The sequence below is a fragment of the Epinephelus lanceolatus genome, chromosome 1, assembly GCF_041903045.1.
Source record: "Epinephelus lanceolatus isolate andai-2023 chromosome 1, ASM4190304v1, whole genome shotgun sequence".
NCBI classification, from domain to species: domain Eukaryota; kingdom Metazoa; phylum Chordata; class Actinopteri; order Perciformes; family Serranidae; genus Epinephelus; species Epinephelus lanceolatus.
In genome coordinates, this window is record NC_135734.1 from 27,783,856 (window position 1) to 27,799,868 (window position 16,013).

The following is a 16,013-nucleotide window of genomic DNA, read 5'->3' on the forward strand; positions in this document are numbered from 1 at the left end:
TTTCATGCAGATCGGTCAAACTTCCTAGGAAGAGATCGATTTTAAGTGTTTTTCAAAAAATTCAAAATGGCGGAAAATCTATATCACTGGAAGTTATTTGTTCCTCATGAGGAGAGGCATCTCTGTGCAAAGTTTCATGTCTCTATGACATACAGGGCATGAGATATGCCCATTCAAAGTTTGCAATTTCAATCGGTTGCTATAGCGTCCCCCTTTGGCCAATTGATGTAATATTGCTTCATTCACATCCTCCCATGACCCTCTACCACTGTGCCAAATTTCACATGGATTGACCAAGTCAGTGAGGAGAAAAACGTGGAACAGACACACAGAGTTTCTGTCATTGTATAGTAAGATTAATTAGAAATACATACAGTTTTATTATCAGATTATGTGAGAAACAGTTAAGTCTTGTTTCCGTATCTCTTCACCTCAACACAAATAAAAAATGTGTGTGTGTGTGTGTGTGTGTATGTGTGTATGTGTGTGTGTGTGTGTAAGAAAGGAAGCGACCCAAAGTTTTAAGAGGTCATAAACTGAGTCTATGCTAGAGAAATAAATGCTGAAGGTGCTATAAAATAAACAAATTCTAAAATCGCTTGAACAAAAATCCTTCCAGTGGTTGTTTTGGTCCTGTCAGGCGTAGTTTGGACTTTTCCGACGGCCCCTGAATGCAGCCTAGCTCGTTCTGAAAGGTCACACAGCGGGAGATTTAAATCCTCGCGAGCGTACTGCCCGCACTGAAAGGAAGTACTGACGTCCCGTCTACTGTAATGCCGATACAACGTTATGCTAACTGTGAGTCTATGTTTAAAACATTTATCGTTTACTAGCTATTCAAACCACGATAACGCAACTTAACTAAATGTGACTAGCCTGTGGTGAAGGCTTGACAACATTCTCTAGCTAAACAATCAATGGTAACCTACGTTTAAATGGATTTAAAGTTAGCTAGTGATTAACATTAGCATTAATGCTTACTGAGCTAACTCGCATCAGTCAAACCCGTCTGTCAGCAGCTGAATTGATGCTCTCATGAAGACGTAGCTTGTTAAAATTGCTATTCATTTGTTATGTTTACAAACAGGTGTCCAGGCGTAATGACTCATACGAAGAGCATAAAAGAAATGCTGAGCATCACTACTGGAAGCAGGTGATTACCGTAACTCATTACCGTAACTCTTCTAACGTTACTGTAAGTGGCAATCTCGAAGATTTCAGTCCTGGTTTATTTGGAAACAACTGTGTTTAATTACTGCTGGTGTTAGCAAATGGGATTTAATACTGAAGGTAACAGTTGCTGAGCAGCAAAAGAAACTGTTGTTGCTTTATTAAAGAGGCCAGGCAGTAGCAAACCGTGATCTGATTTTAAAATTAGCCGAAAATGAATGTTGTCTTGTTATGATGAATGATAGCAGTAAGTGTTAAGCTCATTGACAAAGACACTGCATTTCCAGTGACTGCTCATAATAAAAGCCAACTCGTGGGTCACCACTTAAATCATTTTAATGTGAAGTAGCTAACTGCCTTAGCAGTGATTTAAAGGTCCAATGTGTAGGACTTAAAAAGAGTTTTGGCAGAAATGGAAAATAATATAATAAGAACGTTTCCTAGTGTATGATCACCTGAAAAGAACAATTGTATTTTCTTTACCATAGAGTGAGATGCTTTTATATACAGTGGGAGCAGGCCCTTGTCCGTGGAGATCGTCATGGTGCAGGTCCATGTTTCCACAGCAGCCCAGAACAGACAAATAAAGCCTTGGCATTAGACAGGGCTCGTTACGTTTTTGCATTGGTCACCGTAGTTAGAAGCCCCTCCACAACAAGCAGTGTTGGGGAAACGGGTTTTTCTTTTTTTGTTTGTTTGTTTTTGGGTTTTTTTGTTATGTTTTGGAGAGGAAGAGACCTCGTCAAATAACTCAGCTACCAGTAAAAACCTCCTGAACATCTGGATTTTTTGTCTGTAAAAAAAGGTGAACAGCATTAGCAGGTGCTGGGCTAGCGGCCCGTCTCCGACGTCTGCCTAACTCAGTGTTTTTACCAGTTTAAATCACCGAGTCCATTTGTTTTGGAGAGGAGGAGATAATTTGGGAAACCTCCTGAACGTCTGGGTTAGAAAATATGAGGTTTTCTAAGAAAAAAGGTGAACACATATTAGCAGGCACTGAGCTGGTGGCTCATCTGCAATGTTTAAATCAACGGGTGCGTTTGTTTTGGAGAGGAAGAGATCCCCCTAAATTTTACACACTGGACCTTTCAGTACAACATTTTTCCACGATTGTCAACCTTTACACACAGTTTGAAATACTGCAAGTACAGACGGGTGATATATTAAAGCAAAAAACTGAATAAATGAGTGTGGAAACATGATGAATGCAGATGCCTCCACAAAGGTGCACTGCATGGCACAGTTAAACATTTCACATCCACTCATGCTCTATGGCATAACATAAACATGCTGAGCAGGCTCAGTTGCGTCAGATTTTTTTTTAAAATTGAGATTTTGGACGTTTTAGACAGCACACTCCACCACCATCATCAAAACACCAAATATGGGAATTTTGTTTTGGAAGAACTGTGTTTATCCCTCCAGTAGAATCAATGCTAAGGTGCATTAAAGGTCAGTTGTGTAGGATATAAGTATTTCTCGTGAGGATCAGAGATTAATTCTACTAAAATATGAGGAGGAGAAAAGCAACATTAGAGAAAAGGCCAACACCTTGGCAGCTGCAGGAGGAGGAAACATGCGTGGCAACGCATAACGGGATGAATAATGTTTAGTTTTAGTTTAGATTAGTTTATTTGCACATAATGTTAAAAACAGACAGTATAAAATTTACAAGATTAAAAGAAGAAACGTGCCGGAGAGGTTAGAAGCCACTAAAAGCTTATCAAAGAAATTCCCCTGTCAAAACATCAATGAAATCACATAATAGAGAAGAAAAAAAAAACAGGTCAGGAAAGAAGAAATAGAGGAGGAGAGAGGGAAAAATCAAGACAAAACAAGGTAGCAAATAAAATGACGTGTAGGTTAAATTACTCATCACTGGTTCTGGTTCAAGTAGCTACAGTACCTGTACCTGTACATCTGACACTGATCACACCCTTGAATCCCATGAAATCAATGCTGCGCAGATGAATTGCGTGTATTACAATTATCGTCTAACATCATTACGTCTGATGAATTGGTCTTCTTTGTCATAACGTTAATATGCTACAATAAAGCTTAAAGCTGACGCCACAATTAAATCATACCAACGCCAAATTGATAGTCTGAATACAATCATCCTGATATTGAGCTGTGTTAGAAATTAACAGCTACGCAAAAATATACCTAGTCTCCCTCTTTAAAAAACAAAAAGGAAAATCCATCAAACACCATGAAGTGTAGACATAATAGGCTACTTTCCACATTTCCAGCAGCAAAGCTGTCAATTAGGCCCATTATCTTTAACAGGGATCATTTCCTCCAACAAAACAAAATGATGGCACTAATTAATGGTGCTATTGAGTGTCCGCAAATGATCAGTTTCTTTCTTATGAAGGGGTGGGATGAAATTTCGACTTCTTTCCACTCCTTTTTGAAGAATATTTTCATTGTCTGTTGTTGTTGCTTTCTTTTCTTTTTTAATGTTCAAAATAAACTTTCAAATCAAAATCAATCAAATTAATTAAACCTGCATTTCTGTCAGCGGAGTCTTTTTTTTCCGAACAGCTGATTGGCCAGTGGGTGGAGCTCTTTATAGGATCAGATTCAACCCTGATCTTACCCTGCTCCGGAGCAGGATAGCCGTTCATAGTAAGTTACCATGGTGATCTACCCCAATAAGAACTGAACCGGCTTCGTGAGACCGAAAACCCAGGGTTAACCCTGAAGTTACCTCGCTAAGACATTAATCCTGCTTCGTGATACAGGCCCCTGGTCCTTTTCCACAGATTCCACCATATTGTTGTACAGTGGCCCAGAGCGGACAAATCAAACACTGGCTCTAGAGAGAGCATTTTTACCACCGTAGTTACATGCTTAGCACACAAGATATTTAAAGCTATTCTGGCAGCACTTTGTGGTCCAACACCTTTCTCAAAACATGTTTTTTGGGCCATAGGCTCCATCACCAATGTGTTACCTCATTCAGTGATAGATAATAACTAACAGACGTTTATTTAAATGGAAATCTTCGAGATTATCACTTTAACAATCGCTCACATTAGCTCACGTGACTACTCTTCTCCAGTTGTTAGTAATATTAAATGAAACTGTGGTCAATCATTTTTAATTCGTAAAACTGTGTAATAATATTTAATCATCAAGCCCTACATTTGAGAGCAATGTGTGTGTGTGTTTAGCTACACAATCAAATTGTTTGTGTTTTCTTAACTCATCAAACCATTTGGGAACAACAGAAATGTGTCTACCAGCGGATACTCGAGTTTCACAGACTCTCAGATTTTCTTTGGGTCTCAGTTTTGGCCTGAAAATTCTCAAGGCACATCTCAAGATATGAGTTTGTCATCCAGGACCTCCCAACAAAGTTCACAAGAGGTGAGAATTTTCAACTTCGTTTATAAGAAGTTGTTGGTGTGGCAGGCAGTAAAATCTTCTGACCCAGCCCCTCCAGTTTGATGACATTATTACTTAGATGTAGGTTACACTCAGTATAATATTTATAAGTGAGCAAAGTCAAGGGTCTAATGGGACAGCTGATGGGGATTTTTGCAGGAGTGTTGTCAGTCAGCAGACACCAATCTAAGCGGACACTATATTGAGAATATTTTCAGCTCTTTACCTTGCTATCTGACAGCCCTTTCTTCTTGTACTTACTTTTTTTCAACCATAGAACTTCCATATTCCCCTTTTATAGGTGGCTAAAATATGTTTTGCTGCTGCACCTGTCCACAGCAGTACACTGCTTAGCTCCCATGTTGGTAGTCTGCTGCTTCTCCAATTTGGGGACAGGCTGACTGGATAAAAACCTCTTACAGCCCCATCTCCAAAAATGTGAACTAGCACTTTAAATGTGTCATTATGATTGAGTGCAGTTATTCAGGAGGCTGGTGGATAACATGTATTGTCATATTGAAAACTTATGAGCACATACAGTTCTATTAATCATCATTCAGATTATGTGAAAATCAGTTACGATGATTTTTCTTTTCCATTTAGGGAAGTGATCCAAAGTTTTCAAGCAATTATCACACTAAACCTCTCCTGTTTGGAGATTTCAAAGACAAGAGCAAAGCTTTTGGAACACTGGATAAATTTGAGGAGGACAAGAGAAGGGCAAAAGAAAAAACTGACAGGTACTCACCTTGAATTTATATTGATGAGATTTTAAAAAGCAGGCTTCATCACTTCTGACCTTTCTTACACATGTATTTTTTTGCTTTAACAGTGACATATTAGCCAAAGAATGTAGTCATTTTCGGGAGACTCTCAACAATGTAAGTGATGTGGGCGTCCATTTGGTTGCTTTTTTAATGATGCAGCTCGTCTTTGTAGATGGAACAAGTTAGAAAATGCTGCCATGTTTTTTCAGATCCAACAGCTGGTCGCTGGCACAGAGAGAAATACGTCTGTGTGCCAAACAGTCCTGCAAAAATTTGACAATTTTGCATCAACATGTAAGTTTACTAATTAATTTATGTATTTTTTTGTTAACATCTTTGAATTTAGAGCTGTTTTTTGCACACTTAAGATCAGGGGCCGTGTCCTAACTCTAGCTCTCTGAGCATCTTTGCATCTCCGAGAAAGAAAGAAAGAAAGAAAGAAAGAAAGGCCTTTTACCATAGGTGTGGTGTGAGGTGTGGCTGAACACCTTGTTAGGTATGGGGATTTTTAAAAAAAAGATGTGATTGGTTGTCCTTTTGTGAGTCTGCAAGGGGTGGATATCCAGAGGAAATAACATTAACTAAGTCACAATATGAGACTGTGAAAGTGCTGTAATTGTAAGTGTGATCACTCTTCTGATGGAACGTTGAGACAGACATGAATCATCACTGCTGCACTATTGTGTTTTTCTAGTTGCCAAATATCTTAGCGTTGTGATCACTTTATTTCTGATGCTATTTTGTTATTGTGTGAAGTGGAAGGTGTGAGTGCATCTCTAATGAGATTGACGACAGGAATTATCCCTGCACAATCTAATCCATAGCATTTTATTGACTCACTGTCATCCAGCATTTGGAGAATATTTCTCCTACCTCTTTTTGTTTTTGCCATTTTCTCCTCTGATTAAAAAACTCTTAAGCCTCTTAAATGGCCTCCTCCCTACTGCTGATAGTTTTTCACCTTAGGAGATCTCTTCAGGGCTAAGATACTTTGTAAATAAATTTTATCTTTACCAGGATCTAACTCTAAGAGGATTTTTTTTTTGAGAAAATGTCAAAAGGCAGTGAGCAAGCATTTATTATTGCCAGTAGATGGTGCTCTTTGCCCGGTGATCAAACATTGGGCACCCACAATCTCCTCTAACTTTGAATAATTACTACATGGTTCCATACATTTTTAAATAGTTTTGACTTTCAGTGCATGAAGATGAAAGATTTGTTTTAAATGCGCATTTCCGTCTTTTCATTTATTCATCCCAGTGCAAAATAATCTGAACAGTCTTCAGAGTGACATTTCCCAGCAGTTTGAGACTCTGCTGAATAAAGTGAACACCCAGAAAGAGATGATGGCTGAACTGGAGGAGAGGATGCAAAAGGTGAATAGTATGTATGTAGCTTAATGTCCAGTTGCTGCAGTTTCAATGAGATGAAAGTAGATTTTCTTTAATAAATGTTTGTAACTAGTGATGAGTGTAACTGGTGATCTTTACCATTTAGGGTGGGGACCCCACAGCAGAATTTTGTTCAGATCTGCAAAGCTTAAAGAATAGTCTGGAGTGTCTGAGAGAGGAGCATGAGAAACAACGAAACATGCTTGAGGAGGGTCTGAAACTGCTCAGCACTTTTGTCTCAGAGCACTCAGCCAAACCCAGCCCTGGGAAAGTGACAGACAGTGCTATCCAGACGTCACCAGGGCTGGAGCAGCCATTATCCGACTTCCTGCAGGACAACATGCTTGAAAGCACACAGCTGACACGTAACACACCCAACCTTGAACACAGTCAGGTGGACGCTCCCCCTCAGGATCCCAGGTGCATCATAGGAAAGAGGAAATTCTCTCTGAGAGGCCATGGGAGGCACAAAAAGAGGCCGCTGGTGCTCTCACAAAGGAAGAAGCGCACTGTCACGGATGAAAATCGTAAGCCTCCCATGAACTGTGACAAACATCAGAAAGTTTCAGTACCTCTCTGTGAGCGTCATGATCTGAACACGGTGACCAGCCAGAGCAGTCTCAACCTAGACAGTATGAAACCGCAGAAAAGGGAGGTGAGATCCATCGCTGAGGGATGTTTCATCACCCCTCTCACCTGCTGGTCTCAGGACAGCAACAGCCCCGACAGCCTCGCAGGAGTCGAAACCATCTCAGAGAAGCTCTCGGCAGAGTCCAAACCAGGGACCCCAGTGAAACCTGAAGGCTTCTTGCAGTTGTTTGAGATGGACTGTGGTTTTGGCTTTTAGAGCATGAGTGAAGCCTTTGTGTTGTTATTGTTGGGAATAAAAGCCAGAAATGTTTATTGGTATATTTATTATCACTTGTGTCTTTTGTTACATGACTTGTTATTCAGTTTTTAAAGAATAAACACAAATGTTTTTATCTTATTTTGATGGTGGAAGAGCTGCGGAGGGGTGTAAAAAAACTACTAATGAAAAGTACGTTAAGGACAAACTGACCCACAAATATGTCTGTTTACACATATTTGAAGTTGACCTGCTGACATAAAAAATATTGTAACACTTGGGTGATTTTTTTAAAACTTATTCTGTATTTATACTGCTTACCTGAAAAATAAACTAAAAGAATTGAGTGTCTGTGTTCAGATAAATAACCATGCCTCAATAGTATCATTAAGGTGTGTGTTTATTAGCAGAAAACATTTCATTATGCTTCAGCAAAAATACCACAAAAGGAAGAAACAAGTTGATGATACAACATAAAATATTCAGTTTTATACTGTATATGTAATCTGACAATGTCAATTAACCATATGCATTATAAGGCTTAATATTTGCCCTGCAGTAATAGACCAAACCAGTGTCTCGGGTATGATTTATATCGAAGTCCATAATTATAACCAGAGCTACAATGATCACTTCCTGAACTACAGCTGATTTGAGAGAAGAAAATGTTAGCGTACGTTTCTGCAAACCACTAGCAGGTTACATTTGTGTCTTTCACACACATATCAGTGTTTCTGAAGTTATATTTGGGCTGACTTTGTGGCCGAGAGGTGAAGGGGATAGTTGGTGCTGTGCTATCAGATGGCTGCCAAAGACAAAGACACAACAACACCATTTGTGTTGTAGCAAGTCATCACTGTGTTTCCAGTGGCTTTTTAGCCTCCACATCTTGTGGATAGTGCCCTCCAAACCAGGTATTTTAACGTATCCACTACATCATAACATACAAATGTAACATATCCGTGGTTTGCAGAAACATACAATGCAGCGGTGTAAATATAGACAGTGCAGGCAGTGCAGATGCACTGGTGCCTTTGAGGTGCAGGGCCCATAGAGAGAGTGGGCCCTCCGAGAATGGGTCCTTATGAGCGATTGGCACCATGAAAATATGCCTGTGTTCAAAGAAGAACTCTCGTGAAGTTAAACAGTCTGTGATGTTTATTTTTTTCTTTTTCTTTTTTGTAAAATAGTTAACAGCATCTACAATGAAATTATACACTTATTCTATAACTATAAATCAGCTATTAAAATTGTTAAATTAGATGAATAATTATTTATTTAGATTAATTAAAAATATATTTTTCTTTGGTATTTTTTGTTACATAAAAAAGTGCAATAATGATCGCTGGGTAACATGTTGATGTTGTGTCTAGGATCATGTGATGAGACGGTATGTGCATGATAGCGTGCACTGGGGCCTATCATAACTACCTTACACCACAGTTAGAATGCCAATATTTTTTCTGGCGGTTGGGTTGTCCTTTGAGTGACAGGAAATGAATTGGTATAATTGTTTCAGCCATTATTCAGCAAAAATACAAAACATCGAATGGTTCAGGCTTTGAATGTGATGAATTCCTGTTTTTCTCTGTCGTACTGTATGTGACAGTAAATTGAATAGTGTAAGGTTCTGGCCTGTTAGTTGGACAAAACAAACAAACTTCAGACTTCACCGTGGTCTCTGAGAAATTGTAAATCCAATTTGTCTACTATTTTTAACATTTCATACACTAAATAATGACCAAAAAAATGTCAGATTAATTGATAATGAAAATAACTAAATTGCAGCCCTAATTATAACTTGAAACTGTTTTTGTTGGGGGGGGGGGTATGTCCAAGGAAATAATTTCCTGGCGTTGCTGATAATGCCATGTGTCACACAGCTGCAGGTTTCAGGTGATCAGTCTCTGATGTTACACAACAAGATAAAAAAACAACAAACATATGGTATTTACAAGTTATCTTTCTGTTCTCATTAACATGAGAATCTCTAAACGTGCAAATCAATGACAGCAGATCCTCTTTCATGCAGGCAACTACAACCTTTTCTGCTTGAAAAAAAAGTGAATGCTTTTGGCCCAGCAATAAGTGCATTATTAATTTCCTACACTAATTCTCCCACACAAACTTTGACCTGATCTGACAGGGGTGTCACTGTTTAACTAAGTCTGCAGGGGGGGACATGAGACCCCTCGGGTTGAGATTTGCCACTAAGCAGACGTCGTAGTTGTCATGCATCAGAGCGTGCCGAGCCACCACTGTCCACCGCTTCTCCCATGGGTCCAGCTCCAAAATGTCCTTAGTTATATTATCATGACGATCTAAAGGTAGTTGAGAAACACAAAGGGTAATACAGTTACTTAGAAACATCTTTCGACAGGTTTTATCAGTGGATATGGATATTCTATCATTACCTGCTCCTTTGTAGTATCCACACACATAGATTTTGCCTCCCACCACTCCTGCGTTAGAGGCATTGGTGCGCAGTGAGAGTTGTGCAGTTGGGAGAGGAGGTCCATCCCTCCAGTAATCTCCATCTGGGTTGTAGATCTCCACAGCATTGAGGCAGCGGCGTGATTGCCCACGGTCTACACCCTCGCATCCAATGCCGCCTGCAAAATAGCATCGTTTTGTAAAACTAATTCTTCCATGAATCAATGCACTTCATTTCATTTGCATACCAAGAGAGATTTAAAATAAGAAACAGGGCATAGAATCTTACCCATCACGAAAATTTCACCGTTGAGTACAACAACACTGCAGCGGTACTTTGAGTACTTCATGGGACACAGCTCTGTCCACTTATTTGTGTCTGGATTATACTCCAGAAGGCGGTTACTAAGACATTCAGGCTCATCATCCATCCGGTATGACTGTATGGTTGAAGGGGAGGGAGAGTGTGACAAAGCAGAGCGGGTGCAGTCAGAGAGGAGTCAGATATTGTAAGAGCTCATATTAAGTGTGTTAATGAAGTCTGACTTTCTAGAGGTCACAATAACTGCGGAAAAGTTAGTATATGTGTGAAGATGTTTTGACATCACCTGTGGCGTTCGACCACCTATCACATAAAAGCGATTTTTCATTGTGACCACGCTGTGATAGGCCAAAGGCAAAGGCAGGGGTGCTGCACTGCGCCAGGGTCCTCCTTGCATAGACCATCGCTCCACACAGTTAGTAATGAGAAACTGGTTCTTCAGCTTCATCTGTCCACCCAGCAGGTACAGAGTGTCACCCAGTGACCCCAGAGCATATGAATCACGGTACTCTGCTGACGTCAGGCGCTCCCAGCTTCCTTGGGCCTCTACTCTATACCTGGCAACCCAGGATAACAATGATTACCATCTGTTACCCCTTTTCCACCAAATTTAGCTCTGGTTCTTTTATGTTCAGGATTCTAAGAACCTTGGTGCTATCTATGAACCGGCACGAAGTTCCACCAGTTTTGAGCAGAGCCATTGTAATCAAGGATGTGTCATCAACAGAAGGCGTTGCACAATGCACAAGGGAAGTAAACAATAGTAGCAAGATGGCAGATCGTACTGATACCTGTGAGCTCTTATTAGTCACAGACAGTGGTGTAGTGGAGGGTATACACAGGTATACAGGGCATTGTTGTTGTCAAGACCACCTAAACCAAGACCCAAGTCATGACCAAGACTTTTAGGGAATGAAACTGAGAGTAGACCAGGACCAGACTAGTACGAATCCCACACTGCATGACACACCTATGATAATATGTGGTAACATGTGGACTATAGGCTCTCCTCAAACTGATCTGAAAGATCCACATTCCCATAAAAACAAATGAAGATTCCTCTTCATGCATACTGTGTGTATTCTATGTGTGTATGTTTAAGTGTCAAGAGAAATGTCTTGATAAAATAATCAAAAGCCATTGCAGAGGTGAATTTTATGTGTTTATGTTTCTGTTTATGTGTGGGAGTTTCATTTGAGCAAACAAATATAAATGAACAAAAGGGGCTGAAATAAACTTAACCAGCTTACTTCAACACTATTTTTTAGACAGGCAATTTGATGATATCCCTGCAGTTGTGGTCTTGACCGGTATTGAAATAAAATTCTGAGTGCTCTTTGTCTGAGACCGAGACAAGACTCAATGAAAATGTGGTTGAGTCCGAGACGAGAGCGAGACCTTCAAAAAGTGGTCTTGAGACTGGTTTCAAGACCAAAACAGACCTCGAATACTACAACACTGTATTGGGGTATACACATGTCTTTTGTCTGTCTGTTTACAGTATACCCACCTATCAGCCAAAAATCCATCCGAAAAATATATGAGAGCATACCTTCTTCTTCCTCAGTACCTATCTACCAAGTAGCACAACCACCTCATCAACTACCACTACACCACTCCTTACAGATATCTGTTTTTATCCAAAAGACAAGCATGGACCAAGTATTAATGATAAGCAGATGTAGAAGACTATTACGTCAACGCATTTTCACTCCGACCTTGTCACATATCAATTTTTGATCATGGACTTTTCATGTCCAGATACGACGTGAAAGGTACCCTGGGTGCATTGGTTGTTGATGTTCTGGGATGCCATGTTAAGTTCCACTTGTAACATGCATTGTCTTATTTCAAAATGCACTTTCATTTTCACAGGAAGTTTACCATTTACATACAGTCTCTTTCAAAATAAATGCACTACGTTGGTACAACACCCCAAATTGGCCTTTTCTTTGTTCAACAACTAACTCATGTGGTTGGCTTTAGGAAAAAACAACAGGGTTTGGTTTTATAATCTTACAGGACGCGAACACCGCTCTCCTGAGTAAAGGTCCCACCCACCCTGTTCGGACTTTGACCGCCTTAACTTTTGCCTTTGTCCCGCTGCATTACCCCCTGATGCTGCAAAGTGCCGTTAAACTATAATGGCAACCGGCCGTGTATCATGCTGTTGATAAAGGACGGCTTTTTTTTGTCAGTGTGACACCGCAAGTCACTGCTCAAGTGCGGGATGTCGACGACTTCTGAACTTCATGGTTCGCTCCTCAGGTCAAGGAGAACCTGCTATTTTTTTTGGTTCCAACTGGAAGCCAACTTCTTGGGTTCTAAAACAATTTATTTTTGGTCAGTGCTCCCAACTCTTCAAAATTTGGTGCACAAATGGTGTCAAATGATAGTGGTGGAAAAGGGGTAATGAAAGAAGCAAGAATATACAGAGTTATCAAATATACCACCTAATATCTTACCTGTAGATCTCAACATTTACATCCTTCTGTCGGGCCATTCTGCGAGCTCCTGCCTCTCCGGCCACTATAATGTCATTTCTTTCAGTTACAACCCCGGCACACACATACCCCAGAGCCTCTGCATAGCGAGGTGACGTGATATAGTAGATCCGGCCTGTGGATGGGGCATAGCAAAAGCTGCGCTCAGAAAAATTTCCATATCTTGACCTAATCCCACTGCCGTCATTTCCGACACAGAGCAGCAGATCTGTGGTCTCCATGCCATACCGCAGCTTTAGTTTGCGTGGTGCAGCTGAGGGATGCATCGATGCGGCCTCCAAAGCTTGATTGACCATCTCAAGACATTCAGCATCAGCCAGCAGGGCCGTGTTCCTCCTTATTGCCTCTCTTAAATAGTCAGGGTTTACCAGTGGCAGACGGACCTTCCTCAGGAGCTCTGGAAGGTGCAGAAAACGGACCTCTCCATCTGTCAGAGTGCTGTGTTTGACCCAGCTAAGGACCACATCTAGAATGGTCTCTTCGCGGGAAACATTAAGGTCATCAGAACTCAGGAGCTTCCCCAGCTGATGGGCCTCCAGATCCAGGACCTCCTCATTTTGGCAGACTTGGACAAAGTGTTGCCTAAGAAAGCGCTGAGCATGGTCAGCAAGTTCCTCTGCACCAAGGTCACGGGCAAAATAGTAAACACCAAGGCAGTTCGAGGCATCCATGTTCTCGGTCATGTGCTGCTGACAGCGAGTGAAAACGTCATCCATCTGCAGGAGGAAAGCTGCAATAGAGATGCCTTGTACATTGGCATTAGTGAGAGGAAGATCTGAGCAGTACATGTAATTCAAGAGGAGGGCCAGACTGTCTGCGGGGGTGTCGCGCAAGAATATTTCTCTGTTGTTGCACTCACGCAGGCCACATGTAAACATTACACGGAAGTATGGGCTAAAGGCGGACAGGATGACCCGGTGACAGGGGAAGCTGATGCCCTCAGCAACCAGCACAACGTCTGTCAGATGCTCAGACTCCCTCATCTTCTTCAGCTGGTCGAGCAGCACCAGTCCATGTTTGGTTGTAAGATCCATTTTGCCTCAACTGTAGTAACAATAGTATTTACAAAGAGGAAGTTTTATGCACTTTGAACAAACAGTCAGAAGGTTGTCTCTGAAAGAAAAAACAGCGACAAATGTTGAACAGTCATCAGTATCATATCAAACAGCTTAGTCAAATAAACTCTGGATAGGTGTCCTGACTATGGGAATAAAAACAGCAATTATTGTATTACTTGATTAGCCATAAATCAGCATAACATTTCAAATATTTTAAATATGACAGTATATTTAAGTAATACAAAACTACATCTTTAAAAAGGCTTCAGCAATGGCAAACCTTTCAGGATATTTTTATAAACTTCACATGTAAGCAGCCATGATTCTAATAAACTATGTTTCCAAATTAGCTGTAGATAACAAAAGCCCACTGTTGTCCATATACAGTAAGTCATCTGTCCACATCATTCAACATTCCTTCATGAAAGCCTTACCATAGTCATCAGCTCCTCTGTTATCTTTGATCTAAAAAGACCAGTCAGGGTCCATGTTTTTCATGTGTTGTTCATGTGGCCGAATGGGTCAGTCAGGGGGCTTAGAGAGGGTCTGAGCAATTGCAAAAGACAAAGATATGTACCCCCTTCACCGCTGTGGCCCTCTGAGCCACTAACCCAAAAATAGACAGTGTTGAGGCAGACAGCAAGTAGGTCAGAAGGGTTTGAGTGATCAGGAGAGTGCTGTTTTTTTTAAGCTGTGACAGAGACAAATATTGTGAATTATTTCGACAGTCCTAATGTCACTCATTGGCATTATGTTGTACTGTGTGATTTAAGTAATTCTCCATTCCAGTTTGTTTGCCTCGGTCACGTGTGTGCAGCTCTGGAATGGCTGAAATGAAACGTTGCTGCTAGCTCGGATTCAGATTTCATGACAGCTCTCTCTTAAAGGCCCAGTGTACTGTATGCCCACATGTTGCAATGACCAGACCTTGTTTTTTAGAGGGATACTTCTGCCCCTAAATGACCATGTGTATATCAGTTACTCACTGCCTCTTATGTTTAATTTGTGAAGAAAACTTTGTTTGCCTCCACAGTGAACAGAGAATCCAAAAAAGAGGTGAACAATCTTAATGAATTGCAGTAATTGGGGGCCACTTTTAACAGCAGCAAAACTATATCAAAATATCCATTTAAAAACCCTCACAACTCCTGCAAAATAATTCAAGTCTCATTTATCCAGTTGTATGCTCAGTACTTCTCAAACACAGGCGTTTTTGCTAAAACATTACGATTTTAAACTTGTAGGTAGACCTATATGCAGTGCACAGCCGAGCAGTGTGCCTGGCAACTCTGCTCAAGCGGGGCCCATATGCAGGCGCTTGTTCAGGACTGCGCGCTGCTTGAAGGTGGAGGTGTTTTATATTGTCATGTTTTAGAAAAATTGCATTTGTTTATGAAATACTGAGCATAAACTGGATAAATGAGATTTGGATTATGCAGCACGAGTTGTGTGACAGTTTGTAAATGGATGTTTTAATAAACTTCTGCTGTTGTTAAGCTTTGTCCCCGTTTACTTCAATTAAAGAAGAATGTTCACCTTTTTTGGATTCTTCGTTCATGTGGAGGCATGCGAGGAAAAAGTTTTCCTGATAAATTTAAAGCAACACAGTAAATAATTGATTAAAAAAATAGTCATATTTTCATTTTCATTCCCAAAATCTAAAATCTTGAGAGTGTTGCACCAACCATACTAAAGTTTTTAAATAAAATGTATCTAAATATATATCTTACTCTCTGACTTGCCACTATTGTATCAGATATTACCTCTGTGAAACCTGAGCAAGTTTTCCTTGATTTCTTTTCAAACCATGGGAAGAAGGCAACGAGCAACAAAAGACAAAATGACCCAAAAAACTAGCAAGAAATTAGTAAACAGAGAAAATTAAAATAATAAAATAATTTACAAAAAAGAAAGAAAGGTCAAAACAAACAAGGAAATGACCCAGAAAGTATTATTATTAAAAATTATTATAAAATTATTATTGTGAATATAGTTTTTCTCTTGCTTTTTTCTTTGTCCTTAGTTTTTGTTGTTTGTTGTTTTTTTTTTACAGTTTGTGGGATATTTCTTACCAAGTTGCTTGTTGCTTTTTCCCATGTTTTTGAAAGTAATTTCACCAATGAGCTCA

At 40.2% G+C, this 16,013-nt stretch overlaps 2 protein-coding genes across 2 annotated transcripts; one reads left to right on the forward strand and one right to left on the reverse strand.

Moving 5' to 3' along the window:
- Nucleotides 1-734: 734 nt before the first annotated feature.
- ccdc36 (coiled-coil domain containing 36) lies at nucleotides 735-8,477 on the forward strand. Its single transcript, XM_033627662.2, has 8 exons — nucleotides 735-798; nucleotides 1,088-1,153; nucleotides 4,407-4,545; nucleotides 5,167-5,303; nucleotides 5,396-5,444; nucleotides 5,540-5,624; nucleotides 6,591-6,706; nucleotides 6,828-8,477. Exons 2-8 carry the CDS (start codon nucleotides 1,101-1,103, stop codon nucleotides 7,566-7,568), a joined length of 1,320 nt encoding a protein of 439 aa, XP_033483553.2. The 5' UTR covers nucleotides 735-798; nucleotides 1,088-1,100; the 3' UTR covers nucleotides 7,569-8,477.
- kbtbd12 (kelch repeat and BTB (POZ) domain containing 12) lies at nucleotides 7,953-14,473 on the reverse strand. The gene is made up of 6 exons (XM_033625498.2): nucleotides 14,320-14,473; nucleotides 12,789-13,940; nucleotides 10,610-10,880; nucleotides 10,291-10,441; nucleotides 9,983-10,180; nucleotides 7,953-9,889 (listed from the first exon to the last, which is right to left on the reverse strand). The coding sequence occupies exons 2-6, from the start codon at nucleotides 13,859-13,861 to the stop codon at nucleotides 9,720-9,722; spliced, it is 1,863 nt and encodes a 620-aa protein (XP_033481389.2). The 5' UTR covers nucleotides 13,862-13,940; nucleotides 14,320-14,473; the 3' UTR covers nucleotides 7,953-9,719.
- Between the last annotated feature and the right edge of the window lie 1,540 nt (nucleotides 14,474-16,013).

Coding starts and splice junctions, on each gene's coding strand:
- ccdc36 (XM_033627662.2), top strand. CDS start 1,101: ATGACTCATACGAAGAGCATAAAAGAAATGCTGAGCATCACTACTGGA. Junction 5,445..5,539: donor TTCGGGAGACTCTCAACAAT/GTAAGTGATGTG, acceptor ATGTTTTTTCAG/ATCCAACAGCTGGTCGCTGG. Junction 6,707..6,827: donor TGGAGGAGAGGATGCAAAAG/GTGAATAGTATG, acceptor TTTACCATTTAG/GGTGGGGACCCCACAGCAGA.
- kbtbd12 (XM_033625498.2), bottom strand. CDS start 13,861: ATGGATCTTACAACCAAACATGGACTGGTGCTGCTCGACCAGCTGAAG. Junction 10,881..12,788: donor GTAAATGTTGAGATCTACAG/GTAAGATATTAG, acceptor CTGGGTTGCCAG/GTATAGAGTAGAGGCCCAAG. Junction 10,181..10,290: donor CGGTGAAATTTTCGTGATGG/GTAAGATTCTAT, acceptor GCTATTTTGCAG/GCGGCATTGGATGCGAGGGT.